This window comes from Zootermopsis nevadensis, unplaced genomic scaffold (assembly GCF_977971745.1).
Source record: "Zootermopsis nevadensis isolate Lab colony 2312 unplaced genomic scaffold, Znev_1.0 Znev_ptg000058l, whole genome shotgun sequence".
Taxonomy (NCBI): domain Eukaryota; kingdom Metazoa; phylum Arthropoda; class Insecta; order Blattodea; family Termopsidae; genus Zootermopsis; species Zootermopsis nevadensis.
Window position 1 is genome coordinate 471,916 of NW_028259189.1, and position 23,617 is coordinate 495,532.

At 33.8% G+C, this 23,617-nt stretch overlaps 1 protein-coding gene across 1 annotated transcript; it reads left to right on the plus strand.

Annotated features, from left to right (window-relative positions):
* The first annotated feature begins 930 nt into the window (after window positions 1–930).
* Window positions 931–23,260, plus strand: LOC147871346 (protein argonaute-2-like). The gene is made up of 18 exons (XM_087339915.1): window positions 931–1,160; window positions 2,573–2,669; window positions 3,043–3,236; window positions 5,351–5,484; window positions 6,618–6,740; window positions 8,105–8,195; window positions 8,522–8,663; window positions 9,679–9,798; window positions 11,891–12,007; window positions 12,697–12,821; window positions 14,121–14,305; window positions 14,738–14,897; window positions 16,387–16,477; window positions 17,695–17,892; window positions 18,725–18,961; window positions 19,704–19,891; window positions 21,995–22,101; window positions 23,050–23,260. Exons 1-17 carry the CDS (start codon window positions 994–996, stop codon window positions 22,095–22,097), a joined length of 2,472 nt encoding a protein of 823 aa, XP_087196041.1. The 5' UTR covers window positions 931–993; the 3' UTR covers window positions 22,098–22,101; window positions 23,050–23,260.
* Window positions 23,261–23,617: the final 357 nt, after the last annotated feature.

Consider the following 23,617-nt stretch of genomic DNA (forward strand, 5'->3'; position numbering starts at 1 on the left):
AAGTAAGATCACTGAAGAAATGGTTTTGGGTGAAATTGTAAAATTTATGTGACTACCATTATTTGCTTGTGATTAATAATCTCTTTCATGATAAAAATTTAGAGTTAATTAATATATATTTATGTTGTAATTTTTTTATATTTTGTTGTAGATATTCTGGTCCTGACATGGTGAGGAAGAACGGTAAGCTGTGGCCACTTTGTGTCTTGTTTGATATAATATTAAGGAGACCCAGTTCTCTGTGACCTTTTACTTTTTGAGAACTTTCACAAGTAGCTGTATATCTTGTTACAGCCTATCCATTAGTGGGTAGAAAACAGTTTCTGTTCTTGTTAATATATTTAGTTTAATTACACTGTGTACCGTTGCAATAGTGAAGGTGGCCATTTCTGAGATATGACCCTATGAGGTGGACTGCTACCTCAGATTGTAGGTTAAATAAACTAATTTTAAAGTTTCTGTTTTTATGAGTGCTGCAAATGCCCTTATAGCAAAACATGCCGAGCTTAGTTTAAGGATGATGTATTGAATATGTGTTTTCTAGTCTAAATTGTTATTAATTTGTAGACCAAGAAATTTTATTTGAATCAATTTTATTCCATTATTTTATCTACTCGTCATACCATATATTTAGACCTACACAAGTTCTGCTGTTAGTACAAAATTTCATGAAATTTGTTTTGTCACAATTTAATGTGAGTTTACTGGCTTAAATTTATTTGTTTAATCTAACAAGGACATCATTTATGTAATTTTGAAAACAGGCAATTTCTGGATGTGAAATAATAATATTAGTATCATCTGTAAACTACTAAAATAACCTTTATGAGTTCAGCCTGGAACTCCATCCTGGTGTTGAACTGATCTCAGTTTTATATTCTTGAATAAAGAATATTTATAAATTTTAAATATATTTTGTTGTTGATTGATGAACTTGCGGGCACTGTAAAGCAACAGACTGGAGATGCTGATGTTGCAGCTATAGCTAAAGGAATGCAGACATTAAAGATCCCAAATAGGACAGGTTGTGGGACGAAAGGAAGAAAAACTGTTGTAGAAACCAACTATTTATCATTGGACTTGTCAAAGCTTCAGAACAAAATTGCAATTCATTATGATGTGGAATTTAAACCGTCACCATTTCCAAAAAGACTTTTGAGGTGTGTATAGCCCCATTATAGTTTGCATATGATATGTACAGGTAAACTTTGTATGATTTTTATGGGATAATGAATAATAATTATGTTAACGTTAGATTCAAAATGGTTATATTTAGTTTTACAATAATTCACTCTGATTTGCATTATTTGGTAACTGGTAAGATTTTAATTGTACATATTTCAATGCACTGTTGTTTTTTTTTTAAATTATCTTACCCACAAATCTAGGAAGTAAATCAGTTTTTACGATGTTTTGAAGATATGTTGCGTGTGAAAATGTGTTTGCTATAATACCAATACATTTAAATCTAACAAATACTGAAATTTTCTGCCTTCAAAGACTTTTGACATCCATGGATATTTGTGTAGCTAGCAGCAAAAATGAATTTCTTACCTGTTGTCTATCTTGTTTAGGTCAGTTTGAACAATATTAAAACTTTTAATGACTTGCTTCTCTGATAACTCAGAATACTATGATGTTAATTTTCTCACAGTAATTTGTGTGTTGTTGTTAATAAGTAGGAGGCTAAATGTTATGTTTTGTATTTATACAATTTGGTAGAATCAATGCATTGCTTATATACTTACAGTTTGTTATTGTCAACATTGTCAGTGTTGGTAAAATTTATTACAAGTTTAGGAGCTAGCCAAAACTTTAGGGACCAAACGTAATGTGGTTTGCGAGGTGTTGCTTCATTTAACAGTACATTGCAAGCAGGTTCTTTCTCATTGTGATTTTGAATTAATGACTGCTGGCTCCATTATAGCATTATTTGTAGATGCATGTTAAAAAAGTCCTAAATTTTTGTTTTTGTAACAATACATACTCTAGTCCAGTGGTTTTGAACTTGTGGGTCAGAATGAATTGTGAGGGTGCCTTGAAAGGGTGACAAGCTTAACCTTTTCCTCACTGATTGTTGCATTTGTAACCACACTTGGAGGATACAATGAGGATCTTTGGTTAGTGTATGAACTGTAGTGATCTGATTTGTCATAAGAGATATTTTGATTTGAGGTTATGTACATTGTTTTGTATAACAATAAAGATTCAAATTATATAAGTTGATATATAAACTTATAGTATGTAGCATCTAGCTTGCTTTAAGTTAATGACATTTCCAGGTTCTAGCATTGTTAAGACCCAAGTAGTTTGGTCTGTAATGTAAAAAAATCTTGCTGTTTTATTATGCCTCAGTAGAATCTTGGTAGATTAAAGGTGTTAAAATGTTATTGCACAGTGTAGAAGACTACATTGCTTCTATTATAAACATGTATGTTATGCAGATTGTGTATGTTGTATTGAATTTTTATGCTTATAAATATATCATGTTTCTGTATGTTTCTAGTTTTGTTACAATTACTGTTGAAACTGTATAACATTTTGTGTAATTATACATAATCTCTTATTTCAGGCGTGCAATGGAAGAATTCAGACGGAGAAACTTTCCTGATCAATATCCAGCTTTTGATGGGAGGAAAAACTTGTACAGTACTCGAGAGCTGCCAGAGGTATGTTTGGTTTAATTTAACAACAATAAGCTGTTGCTGCTGGTAATGTTGATGTGGATGTAAAGACATAAACCTTATGATAGAGGCAGTACGCTCGTTTGAAACATTGATCATTTCCTACCAGACTACACAGTGCGACATCCCAGATGACAGCCATCTTCATACTTATCATTATGAAAGTCTCAAATTTTGCCATATCAGAGTTAATTAAAAAAGTTGGTTTTTCCCTTGTACCACTGTAAATTTGTTTTCCTGTGTATTTGTTGTAAGATTTATAAGTCTTCAGTTCTGAACATTGTGGTACATACAACTATTGAAATAGGTACTGTGATACTGTGTAGCAAAGTACTGAAGTGTTTTTTTTGTTTTTCAGATAACTGATCATTTCATGGTGCAAGATGATGAATCTGTTAGGGTTAAAGAGTGTGAGATTACCATCAAATACACATCTCAAGTTAATTTGGAATCCCTCTCTACATATATGAGCAGTGAGCGTACACTGGAAATCCCACAGAAAGCTATTCAGGCTGTGGATGTTGTGCTGCGCAATGCACCACCTTTGCATGGGTAAGTAGTTAATTAGCTGTTTTGTGACTCTTGGTGTACCAGAAACATCTGATTGGTCTGTAAGGTATTTATCAATACTGTGTCAGTTACAGAGATTGTGTAGTGTCAAATGAAGTGAATGAAAGTATGTAAAGACTTGAAAGATGTCTACTTCAAGATACTCACTGGTATTGCCTGCAGGGCCAAGGAAGAGCTAGAAAGCACTGAATCATGGTAACCAGAAAACCTGGCTGAGATTTGATCATGATCTTGAGGAGGATTGTGACATGATAATTGTTAGTTAATTTTAAAACTTGCAAAATAATTATGAATGTTGATTAAAATGGATATGAGTATTGTAAAACTCTGCATGTATTTAGTTATTATTTGTAGAGAGATTTTTTGGTTTAAGGGTCAATCTGCAGGATGATAGAACTGGAATGTTTCATCCCAAATTTGTATGTCATTTTAAATAATAGTCTGTGATATAAAATTCCAATTGATTCTGTTCAAAGTATTTTTTTCTGTGATCAGTACATATTTATCAATCAGCGTTGAGTTGTCAATGATTTAACTTACAACAGTGCTGTTTGTGCAGGGCCGGATGGGTCTTTGGTAGGTATGTTTGCGTCTGTGTGGGTGAAAAGGGGTTACTGGTGAGATCTCTTTCCTGTCAGGGTTAACATGGGGAATAAGGATGATCACCAGCTGGATTGTAGAAAATTGCTGTGAAGTGGTGAGGTTGCAGGAGCGTCAAGTTTTGCCACAGTTGTTAACACTGGTATATACTATATAGTATATGGTTTATTAATGTTGATGAAGATGATTCTCGTACGTACAACACAATGTTTATCAGAAAGAACACAGCCAGCTTTACAAAGAGGATGAATCCACTCTAATTTCTTGGATTGCTGCCAACTAGGCCACAATGCAACTCTGTTATTCCCAAGTGTTTGGGACTGTTTCTACCAGTTGCCACTTCCCTACCCTCTTTTTACTGAAAGATTCCTGGAAAATAACTGCTCAGTACTTAGGTTTTTCAAAGGAGTAGCAGATTTATGGTGTACAGAGTGCATGTGGATACCTGCGTTTTACAGCTTAGTTGTGTGTGCTTGAACTCAGGGGTCCATGGCAGACTCATTGGCTAGACCAATTATAAACTGTGTTGTATCTCTCCAAACCTTTCATGACTATACATTATTAGAATTCTGAAAGGATTTTCCCTTTTTGAAGTGTATTTACAAACTGCTAAATTTTCTGTTTATTTGTTCCTTGCTTCAGCTTTATGTCAGTTTTATCTTGGAGTATAATTTTGTTTGATTTTAGTTTTACCTTAAAACACTGTATCAGTAAATAAATTGACGTTCTAAAATTTAGCTCTGCTTCTTCAGATGTTAAACAAGAAACACGAATTGTATGAAGTACCAGAAATCAGCTCATTATTGGCATGTCATTCATATTTTTCTCTCATTTTCCCAACAAGATACTTAAAAATATGGCTTTGCTGCTTCCTATATATCAACTAGAATTCATGATGTAATCGCAGTATAATTCTGTAAATTGTGCAGTAGACATGAAGTGCTGAAGCATGAGAAATAAAGAAATCTATTAGAGTTTGAAGTGAGTTCATAATGAGTCTTTAGCCTGGTTTCTGACTAAGTAATTTGTGGTTTTCCTGAGTTTCTCCACCAAAATTCTGATATAATGCATTAAAATATGTCAGAACTACTACTTCCCAATTTCATTAATTCTTTCACTGAACGCTGTATAACATGAGGCATTTAACAAGAAGATAATTCTGTGTTTTTCTTTGACAGTCGGATGCTGTCTTTTCGCTATGGAGGCTTGGTCTGCATGGGATTTATGGTGGATAAAGTGTTACTGGAGTGGGTTTTTTCTGAGTTCTTTTTTTGTATCCTGTCAGTTATTGATTAAAAAGTGTTCCATACTGTCAGTGCAGTGTGTGACTATGCAGGACATTAACAGTCTCATACCTGTTGAGACTTCAACCCTGAAGTTCGCTTCAGTGATGATTGTATTTCATGTCGCTGTTTTGTTGAGGTGCATGAAGAATTTAATTTGAAACTGTTTTTCTGTGTTTAATAAGATAATGGTATTAATGTTTATCTTGTTAGGTTTGTGCAAGTTGGACGCTCATTCTATACTCCTCCAAGCGGTACAATTTTGAAACTCGGTGATGGACTTGAAATGTGGTATGGAATGTTCCAAAGTGCCACTTTGGGCTGGAAGCCATTTGTGAATATTGATGGTCAGTATATTTAATGGTTGGTAATACTTGGTACTTGATACAGGGGCTTGTCTTAGTGTTAGCATTACCCTCTATATTTTTAGGTACCTTGTTTAGTTGGACAACATTCCTCAACCCCCTGAAAAATTTATTGCAGATATTGTCAGTAGGCATATTTGAAAGTTAAATGTCAACTCTAAACAGAATCACATGTGCACCAAAATACATAACCAGGTACTGAAAACGACACTTTTCTGTTTGCCTAAGATGAGGTGTTTATCTGAGCTGGTGTGCCAAGATTTATGGTAATGTTTATTATTAATGGGTCATGTGTACTACAGGCTGCTGAACATTCTTTGGGAAACAAAATACATCAGGCATTGAAAACATAGAATACATATGAGCTTTTATTGAAAAATAAGCAATATTTTTTCCATTGTTATGAATTCTTGGTATTTGTTACATTTTTCATTTTCGTTTGTTATTGTGAATAACATTTTATTTTATAAAGGTTAATTGTGAAAAAGGTCTATCACTTCTTTTTTAAATAATCCAGGCCATAAAATTGTTTCCAATGAAATTCATTATCCAGAAGACAGAAATCTTCATGCTCACCACTGTGAAAACCTCAAATCATTCTCATTATCATTAGTTTGTACAACTGCTTTAAAATAATTTGGCACCAAAGGGGCTAAGCACATAAGTGGTGACAAATAAGGCATTTTTTTATCAAAAGCTTTGGGTTGGTGGTCCAGTTTTTAGCTCTGAACACGAAACTTGGCATGATTTTTAATGACTTACAGGTTTTCTGCATAAAGTTGTAAATTATTTTTCCTTGTATTGAATTAAAATTATATCACATTAAAAAGATTTGAAATAAAAGTTGTAGATGTGAATGGGATATATGTATTACTTGTAAATGTTTTTGTATGTGATGCTTATTTTGAGAAGCTTGATAAAGTTTGCAGAGTTGTGTAAAATAAAATAATTTATAGTCATGTACATTTTTAAAAATTGGCCATCTGTTATGTAGAACCCTTCAGTGGAACTGTAAAATCGGTGGACGAGTATGAATACTGAAGTAATCATACTGCAGCACTAAGTTTATTTGTGACATTTATTTCTGATTTAATTGTGATAATTATGTTTGACAGTGACACATAAAGGTTTTCCATCACCACAAAATGTTGTGGATGCCATTTATGAAATCTGCAGACCTCAAGATCACAGTGAGTTGAACTACAATCAGAAGGAGGATTTCAAGAACTATATCAGTGGTAAGGGTGAGAATAGTTACTGAAAAACTGCATTATCCCTTTTAGTACCAAGCCAGTACATTATGCCATAAGACTGCGAAGCAATTTTGTTTGAAAAGGAAGACCTGTAGTTAAGAGATATATTTTTCTTTGGAAATGTAGTTTACACATTCAACAGAACTGTGTTCATATATGAGCTGTTAAAAGCAAGTAAAACGTTTATTTTGCAAAATACATTTTCAAATTAACATTGAATTTTCACATTTAAAATAATGTTCTCCAAAGATCAAAAAGTTATGAACACAATTAATACAAGTTGCTAGGAAACCACAACAAACTCATTGTCAGCATTGTTATTCACAGCAAAACCATTACAGAGATCAGTTGGATAATGCTGTTTAAGGAAATAATTGCTGTTTATTCTGAGAATCATGAAAACCATAAATGCAAATTATAAGAGATATTGATTGTTAAAAAAGGTGGAACATGTAGTTAACACTTAACTTCAAATACTTAAAGTTATGAATAAAATAATATGGTTGAAAACTCTGTTGATCAGGGACTATTATGTCCCTTTAAAATTCACTTCTTAAGGTTTTCAAATGTGGCCTTTTCAAGTAAGGTGTTTGAACTGTAGGGTCCGTGCTAACCATATGCTGGTCTTTTAAATTGTGGGCATAAGAGGAGAAGTGACATTATATACTTTTCTCAGGAGGGACAAAGTTATTTTAAATATTCAGCAATGTGTGTAGGCCTATTGTTAATTTATTTACATACAGATTTGTGTCCTCACACTATAACATCTGACTGTTGGTTTAGCTATTTGAATAACATAACATGAAGATGGCTGTTTTCTGGGAACTTCTGCCAGACTGCATGGCACTATAACCCAGAAGACAGTCATCTTCATGCTCATCACCTTGAAAATCTCAAGTCCTACTAAGCAGCAACATTATTTGGTACATAGGAGTTATCTCCTTTTTGCATGAAGTTTTTGAATTCTAGTTTAAATAGCATTTCTGAAAGCTTAATGAAACTGCAGTCAGAGTCTTCTATTAAAACAAACTTCTTTTAGAAGTTAATATAGCCAGTTAGCTTAGTATGACTAGTGTTAGATTCCCAGCAGAGGCGGAGGATTTTTCTTCAAGTCCCTGCATGCAGACCAGCTCTGTAGCCCACCCAGACTTCTTTCCCGCGGGTAGTAGATGGGCCTTTCTGCAGGGGTAAAGCTTGGATAGGGCATGCCGCTGAACAAATCATTCCCATGTAATGCAGAGGTCAAGAACATATGCCAGCTTTATGTCCTGTCCTGTCAAGTGCCTTCATTGTATGTGTGACAGTCTAAAAGTATACAAGTTGTTGGTATTGAATTTTATTTGTTTCAGACTTAAAGGTTGATTACATGATCCCTAACAACCCAACCAGCAAGCGAACATTCAGGGTAAACGCAATTGCTGAATGTCCAGCAAAATTACGGTATGTTCAATCTTTTGTGAGCTACAGTCATATCTTTATGTTCACATGTTTTTCATCAATAGATAGCTGTGAATGTACAGGAATGTTTCTGACTTCACATGTGCAGTTATATGAAATGAGAAATATGATAGCTACAAGTTTGCCTTGATAATTTCTACCATCTGCTGAAATCTCTTAAATTATTTTTCCTGGAAATAGGGATCTGTGTTAAACAGAAATTTTTTTAAAATGGTAAAAATTCAGTTTCCCTGGGATTGCATTATGAGTATATTTTATGATGTTACAGGAATATTTTGATTTACATGTAATGTTTTTTTATTATAAAGATTTCAGTTGGATGACGGTCAAAGGATGTCAGTTCAAGAATATTTTGCCCATGTCAAGCGTATACAACTGAGATTTCCACATCTTCCATGCCTTCATGTTGGTTCACTTAAGAGAGAAAAGCCAATATATCTTCCACCAGAGGTATAGTACGTGACTGTAATCTTGAGACTTGCAAGGAATGCAGGAAGTCCGAAGTGTTAAAGGCTGATGTTATCTTTCCTCCTTCACCCCAATTCCTCACCCCGAAAGTCTCAAGATTACAGTCTTACACTGTAAGAAACCTTATTTTGAATTGATATATGATTCTTTATGCACTGTAAATCAGCCCCTATAGAACAGAGTGGGACTGTTTACTCCCTGATTGTATTTGGACTGTTTCTTAATACAGCTGACATTATTGTCATTTTATGTAGTAGAAGGGAATTTTCCTTTCCATACAGATGGTAAATTTTGCTTTTCCATTTATTGTATTTGATTCTTCCTTGGATTTCCTCTCATTGGTGTGGACTGTCTTATAAGAAAACCTTCTCCATTCTTCACTCTCCTCTTGTATCTGTATGTCTTCTTTCACTTAGTCTGTCCTCATGCTTGGTCTCCCAGTCTGTTTTTCAAAACACTAGAAGGTGTTTGTGTTCTTTTACTCATATTTACAGTGCTTCATTTCAAATATTTAAAAACAGAGTTCTAAGAGTACCAGATGTAAGAAAAATATATTTAGTGGTTTGTGAACTGAGTTAAACAATGATTTATACACTTTCTGTATCACTAAGTTAGTTAAAACCAGGACATATTTCTAGAAAGAACTGGCACAGCTTTTATGGCATGTCTGACAATTTTAACATGTTTTGACAATCTTTATTTTTTATATTTTAAAGCAAAATTGCAGGTATTCCTTACTGGTGCATGCTGCCACAAAGAAAGCTCTGGTTACAGGGGGCTGAAAAAGTAGATCAGGTGGGGAAGCAAGAAATACAAGCAGAATTTTATTTGCGATACTCTTGGAAAGCAGTATGTGTTTAAGATTTACATTTTGGGCATATTCCTGAATGATTTCACTTTGCTTGAAACCTGTAATTTACATGAACATGCATTGATAAATTTCATGATATTATTAATCTGCTGTGATCATACATTGAAATGCAGTTCTTTTTTACAGTTGTGCTCAATCTCAAAACATCAAGTGATTAATAAGAAAATGAGTAACAAAGAGACTTCTGCAATGATAAGGCATACTGCAACAAGCACTGATAAGAGAAAACAAAAAATAATGGACATGGTATGTTATCTTGGTTGTCTTTCTTACTGTAGCTGATATTGTTTTTTTATTTTGTTAAATTACCTCAAGTATGTCTTGCATTCTGAACTTTTGCTTTGTACATGACTTGAACACACATTTCATAAAGTGAAACACACACACTTGAGTGATTAGTACTTCTGCTGAATATTTGGGAGGTTCTTGGTCCAAGGCCTAGCTATTGTGGCTTGAGATTTTAGTAATTCTCTTCAACTTCTCCAGGTAAGTGCTGGGATAGTGTTTTAAGACAAGGCCATGACTGGTTACTTCAACTTCCTTCACAATTCAAAATTCTATATCTTCTCATTCAGCACTATATTCTCTATATAAACTGTGCAATTAAAAAAGTGTTGTTTAATGAGCAGCACAAAACACATTCATTGTGCCAGTACTTTCTTACCTACGTTGGACTATTTCAATGTTGGACACCATTACATAAATTTATTGAACAAATACTACAAGTGACAGTACAATGAAACGACATACAGATGAAAAAGGTAACCTTTTAATTTGCATCAAGGTAGAGGTTTACGATATGGAAGCCATTTACCACATGGCAAACATAAAGGAATTATTTAAGTTCTTGCATCACTTTGTCCAAGGTGTCACAACTTCCACTGAATTTGGATATGTGTATTTAATTCATGAAGTATGTGTGGCAGAGGAGGTTAGTAAACTGCATCCTTTGCATAACCCCATTAGTGTCAGGTCAGGGGTTCTGGGAGGCCACGTGCAAGGCAGGTTTTCATAAAGGTAGTCACCGACTTCCAAATGCCAGAGTTGCAGTGCACAATCCTGCTGGAACTAGGAATCCTCTTGTGGAAAATCTTCTAACATTTGTGGCATTAACCACTATTGCAATTTGATGAGATACATGATGCCTGTAATTGTGCTTTCTTCAAAAAAGGTCTGACCATAAATCATTGATCTGGATAAATAGCGTGTGGCTTTTTGGTACCCCAGATCTGGACATTATGTGTGCTCACACATCTAATCAGCAGGAAAGGTGTGGAGAACCTGTGGGGTGTACTCCCCCTGAGGGCACCCTTGGGCTCTCTCATCAAGCTTCAGTCCATGGTCTAACTCAAACCCAATCTTGTCCTTGAAATTTAATTTGTAGGCATCCGTCTGGCATGTTTTTCAGCAAAGATCATGGTTCCGTGTATCTCTTATTGTATGAACTTTTATGTTCTGCCATATATGTTGAGAAGGGCTGATCATAATTTGTCATGGAGTGAATTATGATTAGAGGCCATTTCATATTCATACATCTCAAGTTCTCGTAATGAATATTACGAACGTTATGAATGTTTGGACTCAACCCAGCATAATGTATTAAGTTACTTTGTTGTTATAGTAACATCAGAAGAAAGTATGTTCTGTGGATGGAAGTGAATTAGTGAGCTCTCTAAAAATTAAGTATTGCATTTCTGTGGTGTAATCTGTAACTGTATCACTTTTGCAGATTAAGAGGATAAATATGTGAGTGTGTGAAAAGAATAGTGATAGCAAATGGAAGGATCAATTACTATTCCTATATATGATTAAGGGGATAATGTTAAGCAGTGTGTGGTGTAAAGTACACTTTTGTAACCTTTGTGTCTTTCAAAGAGTATTACTTTTCAATTTTGATGTTGCTTTAACATAAAAATGGGAATGTGAATTATGTGATGAAGTACAATATTAGTATTTTAACAACTTTATATTTTAAGATGGCTGTCTTCTGGTTGTTCCACTGTGTAGTCTGGATGATGGAAGAAGCAAGGACCTCTGAAATGTCAGTAAACTTCTACCAGACTACATGGTGCAACAACCCAGAAGACAGCCATTTTCAGAATCACCGCCGTGAAAACCTCAAATGCTACTTAACTTTGTTGGTTTCACACACATATTGAATGTAGTGAAATATGTGGTTGTTGTGTTTTATATACAAAAGTATTGTGGGTTGCTTCGATTGAGTACATACTTAAGTAATGTATGTATCTTTGACATCCTCAAAATTATGCATAATTTGTTGTTGTTCAAGCTATGCAGCATTTACTACATATTTGAGTGTGTTTTGGTTTTATTTCAGTTGAGGTCAGTGAGATTCAATGAAGACCCATGTGTCAGAGAATTTGGTCTCTCTGTTGGAGGAAAGTTTGAAGAAGTAAGTGCTCGGATCCTGGATGCTCCGAAGTTGGAATATGAAGTGAGTACATTAATTGAAACTTCATATAGTGAGTCTCCTTGTAAACATTGTTCATTTTTCAAGGACATATTATATTCAAGCATTTTATTTTTGGGGTTTATTACACAAATATGTTTAATGTAACTTGTAGTCTTTCATCACATACAACAATAATTCAGTTATTATCACAGATGTATGTTTTTGAACAACATGTTTCAGTATAATATACCATCTTCAGGCTTCCATTTTACAAAATATAAAATATGTGAAACAGAAGGTCACTGTGTAATTTTGATTAGTATTGTAGAATAGTTTGCTATCAGTAGGTTATAATAAAATTTTAAAAATATACAGGCTAAAAATATTTTGTTGGATCCTGCATTACAAATTTTTATTTTTAAATACGTAGATGAGATACGTTACATATTTAAAAACATACATTGATAGTGTTTAAAATGAAAATCATTGCCAAGTGGTTAACAATCCTATTTTTTATTTGGGAGGCCCCATGTTAAAATCTTGGCCTGGAGACTGCCTATCCTGACTGGGTTTTTTGTAGTTTTCCTCAGTCCCTCCAGGCAGATACAGGGATAGTACCTTAGATTAGGCCTTGACTATGTCATTTCACATCTTTCCAGTTCAGTTTTGTACAGTTGTGTTTTTTAACATAGAGTACATAAAATGGACTTAAATAGAATTGTTATTTTCAGAATCAGAGATCTCCTACAATACCAAGGAGTGGTGTGTGGAGAGCATCAAATTTTGTTATCAGCGGTAATTTGAAATCTTGGATAATTCTCAACTTAGACAGTTATGTAAAAGAAGATGCACTCGGGTGAGTATTAACCAAATGTGATGGCAATTTTATTGCTTTGATTTTAGCAGAGAATTATGAAATAAAATGTGATACATAAGATTGAGGTGAGAAAGCTTTGTTGTAAGACTGCAAGTACTTCTGAAATATCAGTAGATGAGTATGATGATAATAGTTTATAGACAAATCAATACTTTTCATCTAATGATTTTTTAAATTTTGTCTTAATACAGTACTTGAAGAGCCATCTGACTCACCGTCAACTTATAATTCACATATTTTATTTTATTACAGAACTTACATGTATTAGGTAGAAGCCTGTTTAATAAGAATTTTTTGGAAGAATTTATGAAGCCTGATTTCCTTCAAAATTCTTGTTCTGTATCACGATTTTAGCATTAGTGTAAATTAAAAATTGGGAGAGTAGCCCATTGCAAACAATGGGACATAAAAATATCAGTGTTGGTCTAATATAAGTTGTATCTCATTCCAGAGAAAGTCACCACCTCTTGCTCTAAATAGGTTGAAAAAAATTAGAATGAAATCATATAGTTCTCAGCTTGCAGCCTGCTGATATGTATTATATATCACACATTAATTTTTGGTATTATTGTATCACCCTGCATGATGATAAAATAGTTACCATGTAATATTTATGTACTTTTTAAGTGAGTGGATAATAACAATGTCAAATCAACTAATTTTATAAGGAAAAAAATTGAGTAAAATGTTTATCTGTTTCTAATTGGAACTCCTCACAGCACAAAGCATCATTAAATAAATAACAAATGAGTAAAACATCCTCATGCTCATCTCCATTAGTTAATCAACTGATAGCCTCAAAACAAATATATATATTGCGAAACTTACCTGGTATTGTTGAACATTAAAGAAACATGCCTTAATGGAAGTAATACTTTTTAAAAATTAAATGGCACACAATATTTGAAGTGCCTGCATATGAGATGTTTGTGTCACCCCAGCTTCAGACGTTGTTAAACCACAGCAGTGTTACTGATAGTAGGAAATTAAAAAGTAGGTGGGGTGTCCTTTAATGGCATGCACTTCATTTTAGTTTCATGAAAATCTTTCCAGAGAGGGAAGTAGACTAAAATAGCACAGATGATGTTAAATCAGATGACTTGAAATACACTGTTCCAAGAATAGAATGATTAATAATTATCATTAAAGAGTGACTATTCAGTTGGAAAACTAGTTATTGTCTTCTGTTTATGTAATACTACCACTGAGTCTACAGTCATTTATCCTATTCTTTCCATTTCATTAATGGTTTTGTATATTTAAAATTAAAATTTGCAGGCGTTTTGGAGAATTAATGCAGAAAACAGGGAAGAATTTTGGGATGAATATTGCACGTCCATTGCAATCACGAAGTTTGCGGTTTCTAGCAAGGGATACATCTGAATTGCAGGCATTCTTCACTTCAATGAAACAGAGAGTTGATCTGATTGTTGTTGTGATTCCAAATGTGAAAAACAGTTATGGTAAGAGGTCTATTATATGAATAAAGCACTCATCCACCCTTGTTTAAATAAGAGGTTCTTTGATTAACTTTTGTCTGTTCAAATGTTTTGGTCTGTATGGTGAGGCTAGCAGGAACTAAATTAATAATTTTACGCTTTAGTGTTCCATGTATGTATATAATTTTGGCTGATACACATTTTGAATATTTTAATTTTGCCTGATATAACCTCAAAGTTTGGAATTGTTGACATATAAACATAAAGATTACTGTCGTACAGGATGTTGTGCTGTATAGTCTGGTAGAACTTTACTGACATTGCAGAAATCTTGCCATGTAAATAACTTTCACCTAGGAAGTTCTAATTAAGAAATGTGTTCTCTATTTTATTATAATTTTTGTGGTCTTCTTGTTTTGTTGTATGAATTAACATTTGTTTTCAACTGTGTTGTAGCCAAGGTGAAGCAAATTGCAGAACTGTATGTTGGAGTCTTAACTCAATGTATAAAGTCAATAACAATGCAACGTATGAATGAAGCTACATGTTCCAATATTCTTCTGAAAGTCAATTCAAAACTGAATGGAGTGAATCACACACTTTCATCTGTGTCAAGGTAAGTCTCATTTATGAAGTAACTTTTAGCATATTATTACATATTTACATAATATTTAACCTAAGGGATCCATAACTACAACCATAAGATTTAGTTCTTCCTCTCTGTTTGTTTATCTGTTGTACTTTCTCATAAACGTCCAGTTAATTTTCCTTTCTGACTGAAGTAAATATCTGAAACTGAACATTAACTACATTCTGAGTAATGTTTTTAAATTACACTGTATTTACCACAGGAAAAGATATTGTACTGTTTATTTCCAATTTCCAATTAAATGCTTGAGTCAACTTTCCGTTTTTGATACTTTTGCAACTGCATAGATCATGTAGTGTCAAGTGGTGGGATGATTGTGGGTTGGAAAATGATTTGGAAGTGTTCTGTAGGCTATTTTTAAGGTAAAATACAAAGTGAGCCACCTGCTCTGCTGCAAATGTGAGTAAAACTTTTTTAAGGAAACTGGGACATGAGCTCATGTATTTCTTCTCTGGAGAGATGTAGTAATATTTTTGGGCATAAATAGTTGATTTTAATTAAATTTTAAAGTGATTTCTACCTTGTGAACAGAAGGCTTTTTAACATGAAAGTCCAGTTTCAATCCCAAGACAGTCCATATGTGGTAGTATTACAAATTTTGCACTGAGTACTTTGTCTTCTTTCTGCCACTCATTATTTGATCAATGCTCATCTGTTCTATTGCCATCTCTGAGGTGTGTATCAGACCCTGGGCTGTTCATTTAATTTGTGCACAATACCTCTCATCACTTTGTTAGTCATTACTGCTTTCCAGTGCCACTTTATTGCCTTTGAGTACCCTCTTTCAGTGCCATAACTTCCCTTCAAGTACTTTATATAAGTGGTAAGTACCTGTTTATAGCCTCCACTTATTACATTCTGAAGTGCTGCTCTTATACGTGAAGATCGTCATCCAAATACATGTCATACCCTTGAAAGCTTTGGAAACAAATGAGAATCATGTAGTGCCACATTAAGTGTAATAATTTTCACTGTTAGAAGTGTGTGGCCGAACATTATTGTCTTAATACATGACGCAGGTCTTCTTCCGCAGGTAGCACATTGAAGTTTTTAAATACAAGATTTTAACTTAGGCCTTCCAATTTGATAACCTTAATTCATTATTTATTCTGGATGAACAGTCTGATTTGAGGTGGTTGTGCTTTGTGCTGCCTTTACCACACAGTGTGCCATGAATTGCCATCCCTTTTACAACCACCTGTGTAAGTGGCAACAGCATTTAAATATCTGCAACATAATATTTATTTGGAGTCTTGTATTTTTAAACTCAGCGCATGAAGTAACAGAGCCTCCCCAGTAATGTGTGTCTAACATGTGTCCATATAATAGCATTGAGATTACCTTTGTTTATGTAACAAAAATTAAGTGTGCTGTAGTTTCAGCTTACAGCTGGCTTTATGATTAAAACTAATATTTTTTTTTGATAAGAAATGAAAGAGTTTTCCTTTGTTCTCAGGCCGCCATTCTTTGAATCTCCTGTAATGATAGTTGGAGCTGATGTGACTCATCCTTCACCTGATCAAAAAGATATACCCTCTGTTGTTGCTGTAAGTATGTGCATACACGGTCTGCATTCTTTTCTTGAATCAAATTCATCAGATTTATATGGGCATTAACCTTTTGATTGGTTATCAAAAATAAAGAGTTTCCCCTGTGAATAAAACTCTGGCTCATTTTTGTGGATAAAATTTTTAAGTTGTTAGGGAAGTCACTGCGAAAGAAATGTAAGCAAGCGGACAAGCATAAAATTCCCTTTCCTTCTACACAGATTCTTATATGCAACACTTGGTTCAGCAGAAATATGAGTATCTTCTTGGAAACAGAGTTGGTGAACCTCTTAAAGAACTAGGACAGAAATCAGCCAGACAGAAATATATCAAATGCTGCTTCAATGCATTTTAAAATATTTGAATATAATATGCATTTATCTGTTTATCATTACACATTTTATCTTTTAACGCCATGTGTTGGTATTTAAATGATTACTTGGCCACTTAATTTGCAGTAATGTTATTTTTCTATGTTAATGTTGATGTTTACTTGTGTATTTTATCCAAAAATAAAGTTACAAGATCCACAAGTTTGAAGATCAGAGATTATTTTCATATGCTCCTTGTTGGTGCAAACTTGAACTTGAAGGCTAGGTTATTTAAAAATGATCATAAATATTCCTTAATGTTGCACAGAATGTGTGCTGTCTTGTCTCGTGTGACACACTTGATATTCAAGTGAAGTGGATTAAAAATGAAACTGACATTCAGCCATGCTGCGCATGTAGACTCATTGTGATGGTAATGCACTGCATGCAACTTTATGGATGTTTTGAATGTGTACACTATACGGGGAATATGTTGGCAGGGTAAAATTGATAAATTACAAGAAGATTTAAAACCAAATACTGATAAATGGTTTTGCAGTATAGTGAATGAAGATAGGTTATCCAAAATGGAATTGAAATTGATACCAAAAGGTCACTATGATAGGCTTTCCTCCAAGTTCTTGATTTTTCTCTTGCTGATGGTCATTGCACCATTGCTCCTTTCATAATTCCTGACGAGGTAGGCCAAACTAGCCAGGATGTAAACATAACCTTGGTTATGAGATGGAACTTCATTTCAGACCCAAACTTTTCTTTTTAATTTGATGATGCAAGAAGCAAGTGTGCAGTAGATGTTATACTTTGTTAGATCATCAGGGGTCTTGCTGTGATATCTGTAGAAATTCCCTTATTTTAATCTAATCAACTTTTCTGTACCTTTTGCAGGTGTGTGCCAGTCATGATCCAAAAGCATTATTCAAATACAACATTCAGATTCGACTGCAGCCTCCGAAAGTTGAGATCATTCAAGACTTGGAAGCTATTATTAGGGACCAGCTGTTGTACTTCCGTGACGTCACACGTTATTTGCCAAACAGGATAATATTTTATAGAGATGGTGTCAGTGAGGGAGAGTTTGCAAAGGTATATTTCAGAGTTACAGGATTGAGGGGAATTAAATAATGAATTTATATGAGTCCTCAGGTTTGGTGACAATATACTGTGTTTACCTGATGTTATGCTGAGTAGCGAGATCGCTGATAATTTACAGCGCAAATGGTTTCTGTGATCTCTGATAAGTGACAACACGAGTGATAATGTTATCAGTCTTCTGATAGTTATGGCATAAAAAATACAGAAGTTCATTAACTTGTTAGCTAGTTTGTATGGCAGTAAGAGGAACCAGAATGTAATGATTTCTGTTTCTGAAATAGCCTTATTGATAAATTATTCTGTTTTTGAGTTTTTGTATTATGTCTTGTTTTCCGAGATATCACTGAAGCAATCTTTTACACATTTTTCTTTATGGTTATAATATACCCCTATTTTTAATGAGAATAAAGTAAGAAAACTTTGTCTTATAATTGGGTAAATATGGTATATTGTCTGTTGTATAGTTGTTCCTATTGAGGGGTTGATGTGATTTTGAGAGAACACGGGAGGGAATTTTGCAGTTGCTACTGTACTTTAGTAGTTTTAAATCTTTTCTCTTTATATTGTAACCAAACATACAATGTAGAATTAAATGAAATAAGTATTGTTGTATGATTGGTGTGGTCTGTTTTTGATTGCCACCGTGAATTGAATCGCAGTCATTGAGCTTGAATCCAGCCATTTTACTGAGCTATCCTGTCTTATTCTTAATATGGAGTTTGGTTAAACAACTTTTTTCTCTATAATACTGCTGTCTATGTTGTTTGGCCAAGAAGAAATTTTTACTGAAAAAGCTTATCTGTTTCACATTATTATTTTACAGGTTTTGAATAGTGAGCTGACTGCTGTTAGACGTGCCTGTTCTTCAGTGCAGCAAGGATACAAACCAATGGTGACATTTCTTGTTGTTCAGAAACGACATCATACTAGATTTTTTCCCACACGTAGGGAGGATGAAGATGGGAAGAACCGTAACGTACCCCCAGGTACTGTGGTTGACTCTGAGATCACACACCCTGTTGAGTTGGACTTTTTCTTAGTGAGCCATGCCAGCATACAGGTAATATATTTATTATTAGTTTCCATTACCAGTATACTTCAGTATAATTATTAATTACTTCAGTAACATCAAATTGAACATATTTTAAACAGCAGCCAACTGGTTTTGGCTATTCTTTAGTGATCATTAGGGACTTGTACGCTTTAAGAAGTTATTAACCTTTATTGCATAGAATTTAAATACTTTGTTCATAATCTTACCACTGGTTTAAATTACCATATAAAGGTGTCAAAGTGCAGAATACTATAAAATAAATTGTATTATTATATTTTAAGCCAGAACCTCCACATAAAAACTCAGTTATTAAGAATGATTTTATTTGCCTGTATATGAAGATATAAAGTAACTAGTCTTTTTGTATATCACATAAAATTGTGTTTTATTTGTTGCATACTCCTCTCCCTATGTTACATATATTAGCAGGAAGAAATTGCTAGATTGGGATTTTGGGTGTCAAACTCATTAACTTTACTGTATTCTTTTAAATATCCAGTGTACAATTGAATTAGACCAAGTTTTAGTAAGCGATGCCTAAGCTTTCACATACGGCGGCCAGTATTCTGGCAACAAGTATTTAAAAGGTTAATGCCAAGCTCAAAGGAAAATTGGTCATCCACAAAGACGGACTAATGATAATTGAAATAAATTATTAAAATTAATGTTTTTATAATATTCTCACTGGTATTGGAATAGATTGTCAATTACAGTCTATATAACTTTTGCTGTTAATGTGTTTTTACAGGATGTGAGTCGACCAACCAAGTATCATTTGTTGTGGAATGATGATAATAATATGACAACTGATGATCTTGAACAGCTTACATATTACTTATGTCATATGTTCTCAAGAAGCACACGCAGTGTGTCCTATCCAGTTCCCACATACAATGCACATTTGGCTGCATCTCGTGCTCGTGTGTACCTCGATGGGTGAGTATAGAACTGCTGTTATGAAATTAAAAGAAATGAGTAGCTTGAAAAATCTATACATCCTTGGTATAGTTATTATCCACTTTGATTATCAAGGTTAAGTGGGAAAGTGAATGAAAATGGCACGTGATGCTTTATTAACAAATTATTGACATATATAGGATCAAGGTCCTAATATTTATCAGAAATGATTTCCAATAATTTTATTAACAGAGCTCTTATAGGCTCAGTGGTCTGATATTTTCATGTAGGTGGTGTGTAATTGTGGAAATGTCAAAATTTAAGTTTAACTAAATCAAAATGGACCATTAAATGATATTGCATATGAGGGAAGTTAATAAGAAACTCTCCATCATTCATCATCCTTATGATGGAGGCACCAAACACCTCTGAAACATTAGTGAACTTCTAAAAGACTACGTGGTGTAGCAATCCAGATGACAGCCATCTTCATATTTGCTGCTGTGAGAACATTTAAATCTTACTATGAATAATTTATTTACATTCCATGGGTCCATAAGACAGTCAGATGACAATAGGATGTAGAATAAGTGATAATAATACAATACATGTTATACAAGTACAAGTCATACTATTATATAAATGTCACATAATACAAAACAAAGTATTCACCTAGAGAAATGATAAGCTACAAATAGATCTACCCATTATACACAAGAAAAATTTATCACTTATTTGTAAACAACATAAATTCATCGACAGAGTAAAAGGAGTGTGTAATTAAGTGTCTTTTTAATGCTACCTTAAATTGTGCCTTTTTATTTACAAGATTTGTGTGATTTGATGGTAGACTGTTGAAAATTTTGATCCCTGCATATGCACTCTTCTGAAAACATGAGAGGTTGGCAACTGGTCTATGAAGCTGATTTTTATTCCTTGTGTTGACATGGTGTATAGCAGAATTAGTTTGAAAGAGTTCTTGGTTATTTACAATAAAGTTCATTAACGAGAGCTAAGATCTCTAATTTCTTAAACAGACTTCTACATGAATTTCTAGGTTTTACACCAGCCAATAATCTAATACTTTTCTTTTGTAAAGTGAATATCTTTTTGATGTTTGATGAATTACCCACAAAAATTATTCCATACTTCATTATAGCGTGAAAATAGGCAAAATATACTGATCTGAGTGTGTCTGTGTTTCTCACATGCAACAGAGATCTAACTGCGTAACATGCGCCACTTAACTTAGGTATCAGTTTATCAATATGATTAGTCCAATTTAGGTGATTATCAATTTGCAAACCCAAGAATTTTGTGTTTATTGACTCTTGTATATACTAAGATACACAGTGACTGATCTGAGTGGAAATAACTATACTAACGATGATGATGATGACAGTAATAGTGACTCTGCTAGTTACACTGATAGAAACAGTAAGAATATTTTATTAGGAAGAGTATATCTGTTAGAAACCCATGTATTGTATGTGCTGAGAAAAAATTAGTTATATTCTAGTAATGAAGGTGATTTTGTAATTAGTACTAAATACTCCATTGGAATTCCTGCACAGTCTTTAAATCATTTGGGTATAAGGATGTATTCAGGAGTTATGGTTTTATAAAATATTGCTTAAAATTACAGTCATGAGCAAACAAGTGGAATGGCTGAGCTCTCATTGTGTTATTTAGTATCATCAATGATATTATGAACTTTAAGACTGTGGGTCTTATATTACCTATAGTCTGTTTTCTATAGAACACTTGGCTTTTGATATAAGTGACCAAAAACAGAATTATTTACTTTATTTTCATAATGCTTCTCTCAGTCTGAAGGACCTTGAGTTCACGATAGTCACACTGTTTACAGCAGTTAAGTAGTCAAGATATCAGACCTATGCCATTTGATTAATTGACTCTGACTCCACGGCCCTGGATATGTGACTCAGTGAGGATCCCTTCAGAAGAATATTTAGAAAATGTGCCCTAAAAAATTAACCTAAACACCGATCTGCTTTCCTGTTACCATTAAACCTTGGAATTCCCCAATGTGTTATGTCCTCGGACTGGAATATTGGTGGCAGATCAGGCTATCTTTATTCTACAGAATATGAAAGTAATCATCTTGTTTTCTCTTTTCAGGAGAAAGATAACATTGACAAATCTTGCAAACGAGCAGAGGAAGTACTTTGAAAGTTCTGTTTTGAAAGCGATTATAAAGGACTTTCCTATGTATTTTGTATAGAAAGGTAAGTAATATAAATTCTAGATCTAGATTTAAAGTATTTAAGTTATTCCTGTAAGAAAGACATTTGAAAACTAAGATTTTATTCTGGTCATTGATTTTCTTCACATAAGTTCCCAGGTTTTTTCCTTCCTCGAGACTGGTGGAGATATCGTGAAGTGTCCAAGACCTAGTTCAATTCCTACTACTGTTCTCGGGTGTTTATTATTGGCAGTAATTGAACAAATTGTGGAAACTTGGTGCATGTGAAGACATTATTTCTATAATTGGCACATAATGGAAATTTGCATCAGATTTAATATGAAGGTTCTCATTATGTTAAAGATAGTTCAGTTGTTTCAGTTACAATGGTTTAGCTACAGTTTATACGCTTTTGTGGTTATCATTTAATGAACTGAGAGGACTGTGTGAGGTGAACTGGAAAGAAATGGATGGAAGCCATTCATAGCTTATTTCCGGGTACCATTTGTCTGCATTGGACTAAGGAAAATTATTGCCGAGAATGTCGGATGTGCACGACTAGTCAGAAGTACTTCGTGAATACTTCAGACACAGGACTGCTACAGTCATCAGTCTTTGTAATTAAAGTTGGAGGTAACTGCATAGGTTTGAAGTCGCTTTATATGTTGTATGGCATTGAAGGGGAGGATGACTGTGACAAACCAATCTATGAAGATTTGGAGGAAATAGTCACTGCTATTTTAAGACATTATCTTAACATTTGCCTGGAGAGACTGAGAGGACCCATGAATAGACCTCAGGATAGCCAGACTCTGGTCTAAGAATTGAAACAAAGATGAAGCTGGAATGCTAACTACGTACATAACACCAATGTTTAGAAACTGTCAAGTGCATTACTGTCCTACATGCCCTTATTGTGAAAATCAGTTTGAAATTGTATGTGTATTCAAATTATTTTCAAGCTTTTTTAACCGCAATGTTTTGATTTTAGTTTCAGATCTGTATCACGTTTGAACATCAACTGTGTATTTCGAAGAAAGTGTTTCTGTTGTATTTTGTTATATGCCAGATTGATAGAATTCCATTAATTCAGAATGTGAAAGGTGCATAGAATAAAATAAAGTCATAGTTATGTGTGTTTGTGTAAAAAATGATGTAGAATGAACTCGTTATGCAAATAAAATAAACATAATATATTGTTATCAATTTCTTTAATCTTTTATACATAACTAACTAGATGGGTTATAAAACCCGAAGGTTCATCACCGAATTACCCAAAGCCCTCCACCGGGCCAACAAAATCCAGTCTCCTTCAACTCCTATCTCCCATAGATTTTATAAGAATGTTGGCAGCTTTGTCTGTTGGCAAAATGTTTTGGGAGGAATTTACTTAAGTACTTTACTGGAAGAGAGAATGTACAAATTTGTCAATTAATGTCATAATTTCTAATATGTACTCATTGAAATTTTAGTGCTGGATTTGTGAATTCACACAATACATATATAGTTTTTCATATACTTTGTAAGATGTAAATCATCAGTAAATTGCATGGCGTATA

Bases quoted from the DNA above. Each gene is read 5' to 3' on its own strand.
- LOC147871346 (XM_087339915.1), top strand. From the start codon at position 994: ATGCAGACATTAAAGATCCCAAATAGGACAGGTTGTGGGACGAAAGGA. The intron at 12,822-14,120 runs GTGAGTATTAAC...TAAAATTTGCAG, and splicing joins GTAAAAGAAGATGCACTCGG to GCGTTTTGGAGAATTAATGC. The intron at 14,898-16,386 runs GTAAGTCTCATT...CTTTGTTCTCAG, and splicing joins ACACTTTCATCTGTGTCAAG to GCCGCCATTCTTTGAATCTC.